The sequence below is a fragment of the Electrophorus electricus genome, chromosome 1 (assembly GCF_013358815.1).
Source record: "Electrophorus electricus isolate fEleEle1 chromosome 1, fEleEle1.pri, whole genome shotgun sequence".
Lineage (NCBI taxonomy): Eukaryota > Metazoa > Chordata > Actinopteri > Gymnotiformes > Gymnotidae > Electrophorus > Electrophorus electricus.
The window spans coordinates 23,053,458-23,074,410 of record NC_049535.1 but is presented as its reverse complement, the minus strand read 5'-3'; the positions used below and the strand labels follow the sequence as shown (position 1 = coordinate 23,074,410).

The 20,953-nt window shown below is 41.3% G+C and overlaps 1 protein-coding gene across 1 annotated transcript; it reads left to right on the top strand.

The window, feature by feature from the left end:
* Positions 1–4,494: 4,494 nt before the first annotated feature.
* On the top strand, positions 4,495–19,889 carry gsg1l (gsg1-like). Its single transcript, XM_027002717.2, has 5 exons — positions 4,495–5,051; positions 9,672–9,719; positions 12,269–12,421; positions 14,356–14,467; positions 18,723–19,889. Exons 1-5 carry the CDS (start codon positions 4,763–4,765, stop codon positions 19,033–19,035), a joined length of 915 nt encoding a protein of 304 aa, XP_026858518.1. The 5' UTR covers positions 4,495–4,762; the 3' UTR covers positions 19,036–19,889.
* Positions 19,890–20,953: the final 1,064 nt, after the last annotated feature.

The window sequence follows — 20,953 nt, the reverse complement described above, 5'->3', positions numbered from 1 at the left end:
GATGGACAGATCTTTTCCTCACCACCATGCATCACCCCAAACTTTAAAAAAATCCCGGATTGGCTGCATCAATCAACGGGCGGTATTGTAATGGGCCTTGTTCGGCTGGCCGGAGAAGAGGAAGAGATTTACAGCAGCTCTCCTCCGACTGTCCGCTGGGCTGACGGATGTTTGTTCGTGCTGCTCCCCAACCCCTATTTCAGATACAAATATGAGCCCCTGGCAGGTCATTCTCTTATGCCGCGCCTGATACGAAGGGTCATAAAGTGTGGAGGCCTGGCTGGTTCTCTAAGAGCAGAGGCCATCATGCACACATGTGAGAGAGAGAGTGTGTGTGTGTGTGTGTGTGTGTGTGTGTGTGTGTGTATGTGTGTGTATGTGTATGTGTGTGTGTGTGTGTGTGTGTGTGTGTGTGTGTGTGTGTGTGTGTGTGTGTGGCCGAGGTTGTCGGTGGAAATGGAGCTGTAGAAAAGCTCCCTGTAGACCATCTACACTGTAGGAAAGGAAAATAAGGGAAATTAAATTACATGAGAGTTGCTTAAGCACCAGCTAAAGCATCATCACTGTCATTCAATTACTTACACGACATCTTATATCACGTGCTGATATGGATGAGCCATGTTTGTCTCCAAATAAAGACACACATCATGTACACATATCAGAGACACACATCAGCTAGACACATTAGCCATACAAATCAGCCATACAAATACACTCTTTAGCTATACACATTTTACACACATTAAGTACACAAATCAGTTACATATCAGATACTGCTCTCATTGAACCCAGCATGAAAAAGTAAACTAACAGCAAATTAGCTGGAAAACTGACATTACATGATTTAACCTGCATAATTAAACACTTAATAGCACATCTGTCCATCTTAATTCAGCCTATTAATAATAGTCAAGAAATGCAATATGCTTAAATGCTTAACCATAACCAATACATATTTACACAAACAGTTGTAAGCTAACTATTCTAAAATGCTGTCTCATAAAGGTTGTTCTCTACTGAGAGCAATGAGTTCCTGGTCCATCTGAGCAGACGCTGATAATATGACACAACTGCTTTATCCACTACATGGCAGCAATCCAAAAACATTTTTGACGAATGGAACGACATGAAGTAAGCAATCAGGCAAACTGTAGCAATCAGGGAAACAAAAAAAGGCAGACAAGTGCCGGACTCAACCAGTGGAGCGAGTGTCTTCTTCGGGCACTCTGCGACTCCCACCAGGGCCGCATTTATTCCGAGCTTTGGACTACCAGAGAGAAACAGACACACACACACCCAGCTGTCAGCACTTTCCCTTCCACAGAGGTTATGAGAGGAGACAAGGTGGATGGTATAGTGTAGTGGGTAACAACGTTGCCGTCCCTATTCAATCTCCCATTTGGGCAAGTGTACCATGCTCTTACCAATCAGGGTCCTTGGACAGGACTCTCAACACGACATTCAGCTACCTCTGGATCCCGACAGAACCTGTAATTTGCTATTGATAAGTGTATTTGTCAGATGCATAAACGTACATTTAAGCTGTTCCCAGAGCGCATTAGCTGCCATAGAGCCAAGCAGACATAGGTGATACTCATTGTCTTTTCTATTCTCTTTTGCTCTCCTCCATAGATGTTGGCCACTTGCCAGCTGGCATTCTTCTTCATCTCTTCTGGTAATGCTGAGATAATGGAAGTTTCTCTTCTTTTGACTACCTTTTACCACCTTTATATACTTCACATTAGTATCTTCACTGTGATAGTAAGTGACACACCTCACAGCAAACTCACTGTTAAATAAATATATACCATGCACATCTACATTGAGGGCAATGTAACTGCAATGTAGATATTAAGGTAACACTTTCAATTTTGCACAGTGTGAGGTTGCACTAATGCTTTCAATAAGCCGACTGCCTCGTTTGACCTGCTCTGCCTTATTTGTGTGACTTGTTTCAGCGAGTTAGAGAACCTTGAGGAAATGAAAGCAATCGGTCTCTTTAGACCATATGAGTAAACCCAACTTGTTGACTTTTATAGCAAACTGGAGGTCATGGTGGAGGTATCAAAACAGAGAGCGCATGTGACTCAGCAGCAGGATAACTGCTACGACACTGTCGTGAGATATTAACCAGACGTTTACATGGGACGCTGTTCTGGTGTCTGTTCTGCTTGTTACGCCATAGCTGACACAAAGTGCAGGCGATCGCAGTGTACTGCCCTAGACCTGCACAAACACCTGTACTGGAAAGCACTGATGCCCCGTGTTTGCCATCTCTGCCACCACGATGCTACAAAATATGACATTCAATTTGTCAATAGTAAAATACAGGATATGGCCCAAAAATACTGTAAAAATGCTGAAATGGATAGGCAAAGTCAAACAACTCTTCTTATCATTAACTCTGCAATACTGCATCACAATTTGCATAAATGTCATTAACTGGTCAAAATAACCGATTTCCCCAGATTCACACTTTCAGTGAAAATTGTATAGAGAATGACTACTGACCATGGAATTGATTTTAGATTACACTCACCATAAACCTTATTTTGTTTTCTATTTTCTAGAGTGTGTGGGACAGAAAGAGAGAAAGTTGTAGAAACAGAGAAAGAGAGAGAAACAGAGAGAGAGAGAGAGAGAGTTGGAGAAAGCAACAGGGATGGATGGAGGGAAACACATTTGACAATGCCACAGTTAGTTTTGATTAAGCATACTACAACTCTGCTAACCATATTGATTTTTAGAAAAGGTCATACCTGTTGATATTTGGACTTTGCAGAATAATGTAAGCCCCTATCATATGCTGTTCAGGTTATCAAGCTTAGTATACAGTATGTGTGTGTGCGGGGAGGAGGGGGGGGTGCGTGTGTTTGTGTGTGTGTGTGTGTGAGAGAGAGAGAGAGAGAGAGAGAGAGAGAGAGAGAGAGAGTGAGAGACATAACAGTGACCTTGTGTCTCCTTCGTGTTCAATTTACCATACCTTATCAAGGTTGGCACCTACTTTCCTCCTGAGCAATATTCTGCAGGAACCAGGTATTTAAGGACAAACCAAGGTACTTTGTTTTGAGAGGCAAACTGATTTTTAAAACTGAAATTCAGTAAAATAAAATCTATTTGCAGTGAAGTTCCATTCAGATTACTATTAATTTAGGTTACCAAAATTTTGCAGTGTCTTGCTGCAGGATCTCAGTTAGAAGGATATAGGAGATATAGCATCATTGCAAGCAAACTACTTTTTAGACAGTTATGATATACCATTTGCTTTGTAGGACTCAAAAGCTTTATATCTTGCATTCACTTGTACATGCAGTTAAGACATTTTGAGAATCACTTCACCTGTCTTAATATTCCAAGAGGTTATGTAACATGAGGTTACAGATGTGTTTGTGTTACTCCTCTAACAGATAAAACCAAGCTCACTATCAAAACCACAATGGCTATTTTACTCGTGTTGGAACAGTTTTGGACAGTGACCTCAGCAAACCTGAATATACCATAAGACATGTCATAGCTTTTCTCACCTTCCCTGTGTCAAAGTCTGCAGGGTTGCCATTCTAACACCAAGAGGTCTCATAAAAGCTGCATTTTCATGCCAAGTGGTGTGAAAGGCCCCTCTTCACAGTATCGGCTCAAGCTGCCAGTGCTCCAGCAGCAGGTGAGCTGTGACGAGCTTGCGTCCACGCCGCAGGCCGACCGTGAGAGAATATGGGAGTGGTGAGCTGAGACGCCCATCAGAGCCAGTGAACTGAAAGTGCAAAAAGAAAATAAAAAGAAACCCAATAAATCTGAAGTTAGAAGTTCAAGCATTATAGATCAAATGTGTATCAGTCAATATGTGCTCAGCAGGGTGAAAAAATGTTCCAATCATGACAGGGTTTCTATCAAATTGACATCCCTTTCCAATGATTTATAAGGGTAACTTATGAATACACCAAATGTTTATCATACATTTTGGAAACCTTAAGGGTGAAATTGGCTGGTAGACATGATCTTTTCATGGAATGCACATGGTAAACTGAGCATATTATTGATTAGGAAAAGGCTATAAAATGTGAAGTGATGAGTTGTTGCTGTGGCTGGAATGCATGAGATCCTATTTTAATCAATAACCCCTGCGTCTCTTCAAGGAAATTATGCCTGAACTGAGTTTATAGTATTCATGCAGGGCTACTGTTTCCTTCTCACAGCCCACAAGCTCCAGTGTCATAAAATCTCATGCAAGAATACAGGATGAATGCTCTTCAAATAGCTTTTTTTAGCTATTTAATAACTGTGATTGTTATAATATTCATGAATCAATAAATATAATAAATAATAAAATAACAGAATACTTATGAGTCATGTTAATATGACTACTAGACAGAGTATCAATATTTCCAAACATAGGCAGCACGATATGACTTTTCTAAGGAGAGACAGCGCGAGAGAGAGGCGGTGGGGGGCGGGAGTGCGCACCATGCGCGCACTGAAGATGCCTCAGAGCGGAGGACGTTCTGACTGAAACCACGTCCTGCAGCAGGTCACGCTCGTGCGTCCGCTATCGCAACACTGTCTTCGCGAGCACATTAAAAAAGGCCACGCGCCTTTCGTGCCCTTGGGGATCAGCCTCGCGCGCAGGCTTCTCGTTTAAGGGCGGCGAAGGAAGTGAGTGCGTGGACTGAGCTTTCACCGATACTTTCTTTCATCGATTTCACTTCTAAGATATCCGTTCCCGTTTGAATGAACTTGTTCAGATCTTTAGGACACTTCTTCCTGGACCATGAAGACTACTCGGAAGTGTCGTGCGCTGTTGTCCGTTGGGCTGAATCTGTTGGCTCTGTTATTCTCAACGACGGCATTCATCACCACTTACTGGTGCGAAGGCACTCAAAGGGTTCCCAAACCCACCTGCAGCAACGAGAGGCGGCACAATTGCATTGACTATGGGGTAAACGAGACAGACCCAAGCAAAGTTCACTACAGCTGGGAGACAGGCGATGACCGTTTTCTCTTTAGGCATTTCCACACAGGAATCTGGTACTCTTGCGAAGAGAATCTCCACGGTGGAGGTAAGAGTTTAGTCCAGGCGTCACCATGGTTTTGTTTATTTGAAACGTTATTTCATGTATGTAAAAAGGAGTGCTCTCATAGTACTAGTGATGTACAATAAACTTCCTTGCTTTTTCTATTTAATTTGATTTTTTTTCGTTTGTTTGTATTATTATTATGCTGTCTCGTGCGTTTGTGAAATTATTTTGTTGTATATTAGTTAGTCATAGCGCCTGTGTGACTAGTCATGTTTCGAGAAGATTAAGCCTCTTTAAACGGAAATAATTTGTATAGAATTTTTCTAATAAGGCTCATAGCGACATTAATGTTTTTGCACATGAAATCGCACCGTTTCAACAGGTTGAGCGTAAAGTAGTTTGAATGGCTAAAGCGATATGGAAGAATGTTTACACTAAGCTCAATAAATGTCAGTCAGAATCCAGGTATACGTGCTCTACCCAAGCTTCTTCTCGCGAGGACCAGTTTTTGTGCAACCTGAAACAGTCTAGGCTTTCTGAAATAACTCAGATTGTTATATTATAGCATTAGTTATACTTATTAGTAAAACATATTTAACGCATTTTTAAAGAATACCATTAAAGGTATTATTTAGCTTTTTATCTGTGAGAAGAACACCTGGTGTGAAGACCCCAAAATGCTACCTACAAACAAACAATGAAACAAAACAGTATTAATTCTCAAATTGTATTATGACTTTACAGTTTTTAAAATTACTTTTAAAATCAGAATGTTAAACTAAGTAATTCTTAAAAAGTGCACCATATTGTCCGTTATTCTGTGCGATAGAGTGCATTCTTAGCCTTCGTCTACCTCAAACTTAATTCGTGTTCAAACTCTCTTGAAGTGTTAAACAGCTGTCCAGCATGACGTCTGCACTGCTCGTGTGCAAGAGGTGGTTTCAGCGAATGTGAAAATATGACAATATTCTTTTTTAAATAAAAAAATAATAATTTTTTTTTTAAAAACTATTAACAACTGTCCACCTAAGTGACGATGTGACAAACGTACGTTTGAAGGTTTTTATGTGCACAGATTGCAAAGATATTGCCTTTGACAATCTCAGCTGTGTTCACACCGGCGTCTTAGCCAATAGTAGACACGTCTGACTGGGAATGATGTGCAGCACCGGTAATAAATCCAATCGATTCGGCTTAAGGGAGGAGGGAGAGAAAAAGACATGTATTTGGCAGTGATCACATTCACAAGGATTAGGTTGTATGCCTGGATGAGTTTATTTGACAAAAGGTTGTTGACACCATTTTCCATTGGATATAACAAATAGATTCCTGATTAACCTGGATGTGGCATTAAAAAGCTCTAGCAAATATATATTTCTATATTTTTTTCAACAATAATCTAGAATAATCTTTTACAGCTGCTGTTAGACATGATAAAAGGATATACAACCAAACTTTATAATGCCTGATAAATAATTTGCATATATAGTAGGTATGCATCCTCAGAATCTGAACAGCTGAATTGTAAACCTTTATTTTCTTAGAAAAGGTACACAAGTAACACCCAAAGGCAGAGGAATGCTGTGACATGCGGTTGTACAGGCGTCTCAGCCGTCGTGCTCAGTGGACAGGGAGCTTGGGTCTGCAGGCCTGAAGTGCTCTGAGGTATTTTCACCTTTGATCGAACCCACAGTGGTTGAGATGGTAATCAGTATCCCTGATGTGAAACTAGTTTAGGAGTTAGTGAGTAGTTGCTGGACCCTTTTTTCATCCAATCAATGCTACAAAAAAAAACAACTGCTTAGACAGAGCCCTTCTATTAAGCCCCTGACAGCAGATGAAATACTTTTTGACCAGATCAAAGGTCAGGAGTCTATTAATTCTCAATGTGAGGAATTCAGGCAGTAAATAACATTAGGATGATTAGAGCTTTTCATTATGTGATGACTAAATATGCCCATGACACTGCTGCATTGTTTGGTAAATGGATATTTAACAATGCACTGACAACATGATGGGGGGGGGGGGGGGGGGGTAGTAAACACATAGTAAACAGACCAGGCATCGCCAGGGTTTAATAATGCCTCAGAGACCTCAACCGAATGAACCCCCCTAGAGCTGGAGCAGATTTAACACTGCTGTGGTAAGCAGGACCCAGTCACCATTTGAATTTATTCACATTTCTGGGTTGTTTAATAGCCATATTTTGTCTAATAGGGCATAAAGAGCATAATGGTTAGCAGAGCCTCATTCATCAGTGGTTGCAGTTGTGAAGCAGAATAATGCAGATTTACAGTAAAGCACATACTGTACCAAATTATCCAATTTACTCCGAAAGACTGTTAAATATGAAATAAAACACCAGGTTTTGTACTTTATTTATGTTCACAATGGTTCATAGAGCTTGGAAGGTTACCTCAAAAATGAACATTGGCTTCATGGATCATGTGATGTCATTTACTTGAATAACTGCCTCTACTCTCAATGGCGGCGGTGCTCTTAGATTTGCTGCTACACGACTCCTTTCACTTTCGTCTCTGGGAAGTGCACTTGAAAATGAGCAGGCCGGCGCTAGCAATGAGCTGAAAAGCAGTGTTTCTGATATTCATGTGTAAGTCCCCTCTGCCAAAATGATGCTATCCGGGCCCAACATTTCTTCTCTGTTGACAGTTTTGGACACAGATTGTTCCAGTGATACTCCCAAAAGGCTTTTTGGGTTTGGTTTGACAAAAAAGCCCAGGGGGGAAATGAAGCCTGGTGATCAGTAATTCTCACCCAGCTATTTGACATGTTCATAAAAACTGTGAATGCTTTACATTACATGACTGCTGTACAAATAACTCTGTTTAATGTTGCTTGTTGTAAGTTGTAATATTTCTTTTAAATTCAGCATTTTAAAAAAACCTATTTTTATTAACATATTTTTGCTATTTTATATCAGAGACCTCCTGCAAATGAGGCATTAATCTTTTCCTTGCTCTTCCTAGATAAATAAAATTTTGCCTGAATTGAAAAGTTCAAATACTTGTCACCTGATTAAAATGGTATGATCAGACACTGAACAAATTGTATATCTAAATCATCAAAGTTTATCTTTAATGACGTATTGAGGCTTTGAACGACATTTTATTTCATGCTATGAGACTGAACATGGCTAAAATCCCCTTAACATTTTAAATTACTGCTTGGAATCCAGGATAGACATGTCCTAAATGGGTAAATGAGAATTTTCTGGATGTGCAATTTCCATTCCCGTGTTCAGATTAAGTGCAGATATCACTCGTATAACTCACGGTAGGTTAACCTCATCTTAGGCCACTTATCTTTTAGACAGGGAACCACTTAGAGGCCTTAAAGATGAGTGGAACTCATAGAATATTGAAATACTCTTTGTATCAGGTGCTGACTTGACTGAATGTGTAATAAATAGTAACAATCTGTCTAAATGTCTTTTTAATATGAGAACCATCACTACGACCTGGATAACCATCACTCACTTTCTGTTACCACTCTGATTTCAAACTTCACTGAAAGCCACATTGTACTTCCTTTAGCGATCTTGTCTTCATTTTGTACTCAGTGCCATTTTACAAATTATTTTGTGTCTTTCCAAAGTTTCCTAAAAGTAATTTAACAAAGTGTATGTCATAGAAAGCCCATAAGGTTTTTAAAAGCTTACCTTGCAAGTAAAGGCAGTTGAAGCATGACACATTTGAAATGACAAGTGTGTTTTGCCTCTGGAGTTGCCCCAGTACCGGTAAATTAAATCCCCCCCGCACAACACTGTGTTGGTTTATTTCTTTTTTTTTTTTTTTAAATACACTAAAAAACCAACAAAATTCTACAAGATGCATTGCAAAGTTGATGCTTTCAAAATCATTACGGGCCCGTATCCGTGACTAAAGGCCAACAGTTAAGCGTCCAGATGTATTCCCTTGGGACCAGGGGCATGTGGGGAAGAGGAAGACTGTGCAGGGAGCAGGGAGAAAGGAGCAGTATGCTTCCCTTCACCGCCTGACCTTGCTCCTCTTTCCATTAAAGTCAGGAAGAAAAGGCTTGTGAAACAGGCAGCGTGTGCTACACCGCGCTCTCACATATAATTGGAGGTCTACAGACAGTTTAAGGTGTGTGCAGGCAATTAATGTGGATGCCCATTTGTTTTAGGTTTGCTTCACCTTTCTGACTCCACATGCTTACAATCAGAGTTATGCCTGGAGTCTTGGGACTGTGTTGTCGTGTCCATTTTTAAATTCACATTACTATCTGAATGTGTTGTGTAATATAGTAGCTGCAGCTAATTTTAATATTTTTTTGTGGAAAAAAAATATACTGTTCATGAGGAGAGTAATTTCAATTTCACATCACATTTATAATTCCAGTTGAGTTAATTCCTCCTTTGAGTTAAAATGACACATTTTTTATTTAGGGCTATTCCAAAGATGTTGGAGAGGCACTAAAAGTGGCTATTTGTTTACCTATGCCAGAGCTTTAGCCTTCTTGCATATAACAGACTTCAACCAGGCTGAGACATGTTTTGGGAAGCCTTAAGGTCTGGATGAGTGCTTTAAAGATGAAGTGGCCTAGCTCGAGCCTGCATGATTGGTGCTCCGAGAGCCGGCGGAGCACAGATGTTAACGTGGCAGTTCCTTCTGCTTTTTCCAGGTGAGAAATGCAGGAGCTTTATTGATCTGGCCCCAGCTTCGGAGAGAGGTGAGTAATGACAGCCATTAGGCCAACCTAGAGGCTTGTCGGACAGCATGTACCGCAAGCCATGAATAGCACATCTCTTATCTCTGCCCCTTTGGTGGCCTTGGTTATAATTATATATGTCTAACTATGTTTATATATCTGTAATTTTATCCAGATAGCTCAGTTGTTGTCCTGATGAGTAATATACACCCACATCAACCTAAGAAACCTCCATTTTCCATTTCATTTCTTAACAATGGTCACAGCAATCTCAATGGGTCAGTCCAAATCCAAAATGGCATTAAACTGTTTTCTTTTCTACTTTACTACTTCTTGTTATTTAAGAGGTGATGTCTAACAGGTGAACAGAAGTGAAAAGTCCATGCATATGAGAGCAGCACTGCAGGTGTCCATGTCATCAGGAGTCACAAGTCAAACTGACTTTACTGGATGTTGTTCATGGATTGTCAGATTTCACATGAACGGTGGATTGCCTTTATGGTTGTAACAACAGCTATCACCTCAAACTTGCACCTAAACGCTAGACTTGATGATTCACAGCTTTTAGTACAAATTGGTTTATCTAAGGCAGGCAAAACCAACCGTAACTCAACATATCTCCTCCACAGCACGTGAACAGCAGGCCTGTCAGGAATACAAACAAATTGATGAAGTATGACATTCTACCAAACCTGCTGTCTCAGTGGGCATTTAGTACCAAAACCAATCATATAGTCAGATTCCCTATAACAGAAATGGAAATACACAGAATATTAATAAACTGACAGAGAAATTGCTCGTGTATGAAGTCCTTTTTGTCATAGTTTGGTATTTATATGAGATCAAATGTGCAGCCCATTACGAGTTGTACACCCTTGTTAGAAAGGTCTTTAATATTACCTATGCAAAAGAAAGGCCACCTGCCAATTTGTGGAATTTATTCAGGTTGATGCTCAGTTGTACTGGGGAAGTACCACATTTGAGATATGACATTTAATTTCTTCACAAACTACCTCTGCTAATAACTCTACCCTAAACAATATACAACTGGCAAATCTATAATTAATTCTTAACAGAGACAGAAGAAAATTAATTGTGTTCACAAATTAGATCTTTTCATAGCTGCTCTGAAATAGATGTGTGAAAGAATTACATGACCTTATGAGGAAGGCTAAATTACGAATAGGAAGAGTTCAAACTCAGGGTCTCACATTTGCTACATACATGCTGAAATTATGAAAAAATTCACCAAAGCTTGAAATGAGTCCATTCTGATTTGTGGTTAACTGCTGTCATATAGTGCCATTAATTATAGCAGCAGAAATGGAAAGCAATAAAGGAGTAGTCTGATCTTCAGATGTTAAATGTGTCTTACTGAGGTTGTACTGAGTTATCAGTCATCTTGTATCCCTGAGCCAACTTAGTATGAGTCAAGAGCATTAAGCAGGCTCTTCTAGGTACCAGGAAAGCCTATTGTCTATGGTAGTCTTTGAGGAATACATGACAGTCCCTCAAAGATACTCCACTGCATTTGAACTCTGGAAGATAAATGCTACAGACATAAATATTTCCTGTCACTGTCACACCTTAGATCTGGCTCTTCTCATCACTCCCTCCTTCCCTCAGATAACCCAGAGCATCTGTGGAGAAAGTTATTTTGGTGTTCAAAGGTAAACCCAAGCAATGTCCAACAAGGACAAAGTTCATCGAGACGTCTGGCAAAAGCTCCAGAATGTGCCTCAATAGCATAGGGTCAGAGCCCAATGCAAGCCCAACACTGTCTCTTTAGCCCTTCCCTGAGGCAGTGACGAATTCGTCAGGCGAGCAGCACAGGTGCATACTGGGGAAGCACCCTCGAGGCTGTTTGATAGATAGAATTCCCCTGACTGATCAAAGAAGAAGTCGATTTCTCCATGAGCCAGCAGAAGGGCTTTTGAGCTCTCTGCCACAGCTGTTGCTGTCATGGCAACTGACGCTAATGAGCGCAGTGCCCTAGTGAGAGCACGCATCATCTGTTTATCTGTTTGCTATTTATCTATTGTCTTCAGAGCCTATGTCTCATGGAGCATGGTATTGTGAAGTGACACATTTGCACACAGGTCTCATTCAGCTTTGTTCTTGATTAACCGAACACAGCTATTCTGTTAACAAACAAATGGATTGATGATTAGTGTGGGAATTCCCTGCAGGTAATTAATGTCATTCACTCAATCATCAAGACTTGCATGCTTCAAGCTACTTCACAGCTTCCTGGTCACTCTCACTGTGGTTTCACCAGCTGTTTTCCATGCTGTGTAGCTATTAGTGGCAGACACCATTCTGAAACACCAGGGCATCTTCTTGGACAGTCTGTCCAAAATCCATGGCAAATATTGCTCAATCCTTCTGAGCCCACAGCTGTCAGATGTGTTTCCATCTGCTAATAACGAAGGCTGAGGCAGGGATCACCAAATGCACTCTTACCTAAGTACATGAGCAGTACTGACAGACTGAATTATGGCATAATGGTGCAGTGCTCACCAATATGTGTGTGTGTGTATGTGTGTGTGTATATATATATATGTCTGCAGGTGTCCTTTGGCTGTCAGTGGTCTCCGAGGTGCTATACATCATGCTCCTGGTGGTTGGCTTCAGTCTAATGTGCCTGGAGCTTTTTCACTCCAGTAACGTGATCGATGGGCTGAAGCTCAACGCCTTCGCGGCTGTCTTCACCGTGCTCTCAGGTTAGCCCTTACCCCCATCCGCTTGCCATTCTCACACAGGCCAGTGTTCTCAGGTTAGCCCCTCCCCCCATCCACTTGCCACTCTGACTCAGGCATGTGCTCTCAGGTTAGCCTCTCCCACTGTTCACACTCCACTCTCATGCAGGCTAGTGATGCAACCCCCTGTTAGACACATAGCTCCAACACTTCCTGATTCTTCCACTCTTTATTTCTACTCCTAATGAGGTAAAATGGAGTCCAGGTGTTGTTTGCCTTTCTTATTTAACTATAGTTGAGAACGAAACCTATTTACTTTGTGGACTTGTCAACATCAGTCTTTGTTTATATGAGGGCAGGGTGATGGCATGGCAAATAGCATGCAATACTATACTGTAGACAGATGTTTCTCTGGTTAGAGATGCAGACAAACAGAGGGCGGTGGAGTTCAGTGCATAAGGGTAGCAGGGAATGTAGCCCATGTACTGAAGTGCAGCAGCTTTTTAAGCACTGTTGTTCCCTTGGCTAAAGCTCAAAAAACTAGACTGCCCAGGGCATGCTTGCCAAGAACCTTTTATCTTCAAAACATTTACTTATCATTATAAGTAAGTAAATAAATAAATAAATTCAAGCAAAATTAATAAGTAAAACTCCAAGTTGTTTAGCCCCAGGAGACAAAAATGCCAGAAAGGGAATGCTAGCTTTCAGTTTAGCAACAAACAAATGGCAAAAATGGAGAAAGGTGAAGTCAATTAGCTTTTTCATGGCAGCTGTAGCAGGTGCTTCCACCCCTTAGCCACAGCTGCCAGCTTCCCCATGTGACCGGGAGCAGTGTCTGCAGGCGTGCCTATGCTGAGGGAGGGTCTCACCCTGAGGTCCAATGGCAGCGGGGAGGTAAACCCCTGCTGCCAGATTGCCAGGCACAGCTGCCACTTTTCCGAATCGAGACTTTGATTCGCCCCTCTGGCCCCTGGATCTGTACGTTCGGGGCCTGTGATTCTCGATAATTCCAGCCGTGGCATCCGTTCAGCGCAGGGGCTTTGGGAGAGATCTCACAGCCAGAGATGGGCCTCAACTCAGACAGCTGGCCTTGGTTAAAATAGTTCGTACTAGGACTGCTCCTCTTCATCAATCACCGGCCGAGGAAATGCTGTCAGCGGGTGTGCAATGCCTCACCAGTAGCTCCTGTAACAAAAAGCAAGACATCCATGTTTTATTGATGCTGGATGCCTGATGTTGTTAAATGTTTATGTAAGCACTGGTGAGGGGACTGCTTACACAAATCTAAATACTGGCCTGTAATTTGAGAGCGCAGTCTCAGGACAAAGCCTAGTTTGTTCTGCATGAACATTATTTTTGAAAAATTGTTCTAATCCAGGTGTCAATGTCATGTGGTTTCAGACCTTTTTTTCTTATTTTACCATAATGGATTTCAGTGAAGTCAGATGTTTCTTCAGTAATTGTCAGGTGTTTCTTCAGTAGCAGGTCCAGTTGTGGTATTGTAAACAGGTTTTCGGTACACATACCTGAGGTAAAAGGAAAATAAATATTTATACAGTGATCCATACTTCTTCACCTGGTGTGGGTTTCTGGTCTGTACTGTATTTCTATATCAGTACAAACCTATACCCATCAAGTATTCACACGTGAATCCAAATGTTCAAAAACTGTATGCATGTTTCCAATTTCAAATTCCTTTGTTAGAATTGCATTACTACATTACATTATTGCATTTATTTTAATAAAACAGCATGTGCTGAAAACCTACATACATTATATATACAACCAAATCCCCAGTGTTATACTGAATTTCACCATGTTCATATCCATGCAACTGGACTTCAGTGTACACGGCAAGCATTGCATCAGCTCTGGGGATTTCACTGTGAAACAGCTGAGCAGAATGGTATGAATCAGTCACATGTGGACGCATGCTGTGTGTGTCCATTACCTGCCAGGACTCCTGGGGATGGTGGCGCACATGATGTATACGCAGGTATTCCAGATCACCGTCAGCTTGGGGCCTGAGGATTGGAGACCGCACACGTGGGACTACGGCTGGTCTTTCTGGTAAGTTCGCTGGCTCTTCTCTGCATTAGCCAGGGCAGGGAGCTGTGTGCCACTGCATTGGCCCACAGTCTTATGCAAAAGTCAGTCAATTATAAAAAGAAAAACAACCTTTTTGCCTATTGAATGAATTCTTAGGGGTCCATTCCATCTGTAGGACTGTGTCATTGCCAAGCAAAGATATTTTGAAGGAGACACAGGTGGATGGCTTATGAGATGGTACTCTGATGCAGCAAACTGCAATGCCCTGCCAATTTGAATGCTTACAGGCTTCTGTTGCTTACTGTCTTCTGTCAGGAAGAAGTGATTTAATGAAAGGTTCACCAAGAAATGTCTTCACAAACTTCTTGTATGCTTGTTTTTATTTTCTCAGGCTGAAACCTGAGAGGACATAGGTCACCAGTTTTAATAATGCCCTATACAACTGTATAATTACAATGACTAACTTAGTTCACAATTCTAATAAACCTTACATTTTTTAGAAGAACCAATAGAACATTTTGCCAGTTTTTTGGGTGCTTGTTTGCTTGTTTCTATTTGCCTTCTAATCTTCATTGCTTCTATTCCTGTTTGGAGGTTTTATGACCCAAGTGTCTTTACCTCCAAAGACAAGTGTAGGGAAGAAGCCATTTTGGGCAAAATATTATGTAAATTCCAGGCAGCTGAATTGAGGATTATATACAGAGAAACAATTGAATAAGTGTGTGGGTGTTTGGCCCTGATTCTGAGATGCACACATCTTACACTAATGGACTCCAATCTCTGGAAATCCACTCTAATTAATGTGCGCTTTATATACTGCTTAGACAAAAGAGAAACACATCAGGAAGGACCCACTGAATGTGGCAAAGCTCTGAACATCCTCATTCTCTGAGGCACTTTGCCAAAACAATTCACAAACTGGACAGAGATGCATGCGAAGTGCCAAACTGTAGGCTTTTGAACATTTTTTCGGAGTTCCTAAGCTTGTCTCTTTGAGGGGGAACGTTACTGGGTGCAAGAGCTTGTAAAAGACATTCTGCCTTCCAAGTACAGCCCTTTCCTTTGAGGTTAGACTAACCTTGCAGTCCATGCCTGCACAGGAAGCCTAAATATAATAGCCAGCCATAATGTCCAGAGCTCATTTTGTGGTCAGTAATGCACCTGACAGAAGGCAAGTATATGCACCATGCCCAGTCTTGGCCATCGTCTGGCCCTTCATCAGTGTAGAGTTTCTGACCACAGGATCCAATTGTTAGCTGGATATTTTTGGATGACGGACCACTCTCAGCCCAGTGGTGACATTGTCATTTTTAAAAAACCCAGCACCACTGCTGTACCTGATAAACTTGTGGTGGCCTAATACTTGGAACCACGGCAGTAGCATGTCAGTAATGCTTCAGTGTGAGGTACAGTACAGTGAAGCACAAAAATGACCTCCCTTAGACTTCCAGCAAGATCTCTAATGATAATGCAACAATGTAATATTCAGCAACAGTGGGGCTATTAATTCCATTTAAAGACCTGATAGGGGCCAAAATGCATTTAAGCCATACCATTTATCTTTATTATTTTCCTACCCTGCACTTGACTGAACACCGTGGGTGGTGCTGCCTCTCTACACATCATCGCTTTTCCCTGCCTTGGGCCTAGGACATGGCCTAGAGTGTGTGGATCTGGCAAGAAAGCCAAAGTAAATAATAAAAAGGTTGTCCTGCAACACTGACATGGTAGTGACATGATAGTGGGAGGCTGAGTCACAGCAATACTGCAAGGATTTTTACACATCTGTGCTACTGATGGCTCCAGAATGGCCCGCCACTCTAAAACATCCAGCCTATAGCACCGTGGCTTCCTAGTCAAGATCTGGCAACCAGTGAAGAGCTGCAGCATTTATGGCTAACATAAACTGTGCATGGAACTAGATGGGCTATAACTCTGTCTCAAGAATTTCCTTTTTTCAGTCTTGGCTTAACCATTTGATTTAATGTGTTTAATTCTTGCTCTATACCAAATGTTCACTCCTTTTACTGAATGGTAGGACATGTATCTAGCTTGGTGACTCAATGAAAAGAATACATATATACAGTAGTTCCCCCGTATCCATGGGCGGATAGGTTTCAACAACACCTCAAGCCCCACCCTCCCAATACATACATACCTTTGATAAAGTTAAACGTATAGACACAATAAGACATTAAAAACAATAACTACTAATAAAACATTGTGATTATAACTATATACTATAATAAAAGTTATGTGAATGCGGTCTCTATATCTCTCTCTCAACCCCTCTAAAATATTTACGGTACTGTAGCATAGACCAAGGGATGATTAACTTTTCAGCTGAGCAAGAAATTTCATCACACTACATCAAAACAATACACAGTTTAACCTATTTATTGTTTACTTTATTTCTGGAATTTTTAAAAAAATATATTTTTGAACAGCAGTAAACTATGGGATAATACTATATAGGGGTATAAAATTGCACTACAGTGTAGGTTTGGAGAGAAACAGGACATTTTGGGCAGAGGTCCTTCATCAGTGCTTTTCTTATCTTTGATAGCACTGTTTTGTATTACATTGCAATTTTTTACTAATCCTATATAACCAAATACAGTACACTGCAGTTACTCCTCTTCTCATATATATGTGTGCCTCACACTTGGGCCTTCTACCAGAGACCTGGGGGTTTTCAGGGTGCAATGCGGTATTTTTACTGTTCCTAGGATTAGTGTGCTATTACAGACTGAGATTGATGTCATTCCTGGGGTCTACTGGAGCCAACCGTCCATCTTAGGGGTCATAGCTCCAAGTTCCCCCATCACTACTCGGGCAATCTTGGTGTTAACCTTGGTATTTGTCCATCTTCTCATATTCTTTCCTTTCTATAATTCTATCAATTGGGACTGCCACGTTTATTACCACTGCTGTTTTCTGCATATTGCCTACTATCACAAAGTCTACTTTTGTCTGGATATTGAGGAGCCACAGGATCTTAACCTTGCTGTTCTCCACCACTCTCTATGGTGCCTCCCATTCGGACTTGGGGTGTTCTGCTCATATGCCTTGCATATGTATGTGATCCTTGTATGTGACCCCTGTCTCTTAGTGTTTGCTTTTCCTGCCAGCATCTTGCATGTTGCAATAGGTGCTGGATTGTCTCAGAGGCTCCTTTGCAATGTCTGGATCTTTGGTCTTCTCTGGTATGATACACCCCTGTCCAGTTGACCTAGTGCTTGGTCTTGTGATGCCATGATTAATACCTCTGTGCTTTCCTTTTTCATCCACTGGTAGGATTGTGTCAGCCAATCTCTGCTGTCTGTCAGTGGTATATCCCATGGACCTTCTCTGCTTCCATGGTGACCACATCCACACATCTGACACTCTTCCATCAACTCATCCTTGGCAGCCATTGTGTAGACATATTCATGGATGTTTCATGTCTCATCCTGAATAGTGAAACTTATACTTTTCAGGGCCCTTTTCATGTTATTGTGTTTGCTGGGTATCTGACGACTTACAGGGCATACATACGTTTATGATCTTTGATCTTATTATTCCCATTCAACTCACTCTTAGACATATGCCTTAGCCTATGGTAATGGGATATTTGTATTGTGCAACTCCTAGCAAATGATTTTTGGTGCTTGGGCAAGAGTGCTTGAGATATAGACTGGGCGCTGACAGGCATGAAAGTGGTATTTACATTGGCTGAATTACCACAGATGCTCTACTGGCCTCCATTAGACCAGGCTAAAATTGCTTCATTTGTTTTTTGCCATCTGGCCAATTTCTGTCTGGTTTTTTTGGCACCTCTTCCTCTTCCTTTCTCTACCTCTTTGGAAAGGGTAAGGACCTGCAATGCAGGCAGTAATTGAAGCTCAGATTTGCTGAGATTCAGCAGCTCTGCTGGACTGATTTTCTCAGCTCTCTTCCATTCTATCAGTTTCATGGCTCTTGAAATGGAATACAGGGTTAATTTATCATCATGAACACTTTTGCCCAGTGAGTCAGAGGAAATAGGAAGGGATTTCCTATGTGCAGATGAAGATATGGGTTTTCTGAAATTATTTGAGGTTAGCACCCTTGCTGAGGGTGTAACCACTGTAACGCTGTGTTACACTTGTTAAAAAAGCAATACATTAAGACGAACTGCACCAACTGCATCGGTCCTGTTCTTAGGCTAATTATAATCATGTACTGCTTAACATATTAACTGAAAGTTTGTAGAACATCAGCAGCTTCATATTTGATCTGTGTACTTCTGTCTCAGTTTGGCCTGGGGCTCCTTCACCTGCTGCATGGCCGCCTCCGTCACCACGCTCAACTCCTACACGAAGACGGTGATCGAGTTCCGGCACAAACGCAAGCTCTTCGAGCAGGGCCTCCGGGAGGAGCAAGCCTTCCTGGACGAGGAGGCCTTCCACTACTTCCGAGACAGGTCTGTGCAGTCTGTGTCCGGCTCAGTGGACACCTACCCAGGCCATGGCGGAGGGCACACTGGTGGCCGTGGGAAACTGCGTGTGCCCTCTGCCTCCGTGGACCTGGGTGACAATGCGGAGTCTCTGGGCGAGGAACAGTGCTGAGCAGGAGGTGGCCCTCAGTGGTAGGCTCCACCCTGGGCCAGGAACTCTGAGGGACTGGCAGAGGAGTGGTTAAAAAAATCTATAGTTTATATATGAATAGGATCAAATGTGTTCCTCGTACATGAGAAAGAGTGGACATAATGTGATGAGAAATAAACTGAAACTGTGATATGCAAGCCGTGTGTTGGCGTAGAGATTTCCGATTGTCAATGTAGTCTTGTGGGCAGGGTGGTTTTCTATTGTAGCCGTCTTTTTTTGGGGGGGGTGGGGGTCTGGGTCAGAGGACATGCACTAACACTGCCATCTGCACCAAGGGCTGTGTGTCCGCAGATCAGCATGGATTAGATAGCAGCGCGTTTTTTGAGACGTATAAGTACAGCATCCTCTGTTGTCAATATGGCCAGCATGAATACGCCTTTATGTGAAAAACTGTAGCTCAGATGAGCGCTTAAGTCCCACCGTACTGCACCCGATAACACAGAGAAGCACAGTGCAGCACGGTGTTTGTCAGCCTGAAGAATCAAAGGCTTGAGCCACTAAAAGAATTCTAAAAGGTTATTGCCACAAGCTTAGACTCTGCCTGTTCTTGGTTTTTTGTTGTTTTTTGTGGCGTTTTTTTTTTGTATGTGTGTGTGTGTATGTGTGTGAGAGCGTGTGCGTGTGCATGTGTGTGCGCGTGCATACGTGTGTATGTTTCATATACAGTAATGAATTGTTGAGTAACCGTCAGTGGCAAGACCTTCCCACCTTCACCTTTTTTTGATGATTTTTAAGATTTTACTGGTAAGGTATTAACTAAAGTATTATTCAGTTTTTGAATGTACAAAATATATTTATCTATGTATGCATTAAAACCCTTGTATTTTTCATTTGAAATAAAAAAAACTTACCTTGTAGTCCCTTTGTGTTTTCTCTGAAAGCTACAAAATATTAAAATTAATCTCTTACAGTGTTAAATTAGACCTTTGAAAACAATGCCAAGACACTTCATACAAAACCAATTGCCATGACAGGCTATACTGCATCTAGACAAAATGCAAAGAGCATCTCTGGATCAGATTTTGCTAATTTCCTTTGAGATTTACCCTGGCACTTCTGTACAGGAGAAGCAAACATGGATATTTTAAACAAAGGATAGATTTCTGTTTCAATGCTGTGAGAAACATCATTACTCCTCCATGACATCTGCAGCCAAGCTGTATGTAGAGGTGTCACTGACATCATTCCTGGCACGTGCAGGATTTATAGCACTTGGGTGCTGAATTTAGACGGTGTTTACTGGACGTCATTAAACTGCTTGTTGTGGTGAATGGCTGTGTGGTTAGGAACCTATACTCAGCCTGGCCAGCAGAAAAAAAATGCTACTTCTGTTCAAATGGATTGATCTCCAGCTTAGTCACAGCCTGGAATAACAAAGCGGCAAGCTGCATTTTTGAAATCCTGACTGAATAGTATCCTAAGCTCTGAATAAAAGAACCAGCATTCGGTAACAAACAATCAAACTGAATTGCTGAAAATAACTTGATTCCTTATCATTTGTTTCAGAAACATACAATGAAAACTATTATTTTATCTACAAATCTATTATTTTATCTACAAATGTAGTAGAATTTAGACAAAGGAAAATATTTAAATCTTCAAAAAAATGTGGATTATATAGAATGTAATTAAATGGAAATACAAAATGTAACATTACAAATCCTGCCATGCAGCTCCCACACGAGAACATTTTTATATTTATGATTTAGATATTATAATAGCTGATTTCCTCTGGGGCCTCTGCTGAGAGATAAATGAATGCACCATCTTGGCTTAAGAGGCTGATTGCATCAGGTTTCAATGTTGCCCAGAACAAAAAGGTTCTGATGACTGCCAAAATGAGCAATGCTTACCAGACCTGTGACACAGACGGTGACGC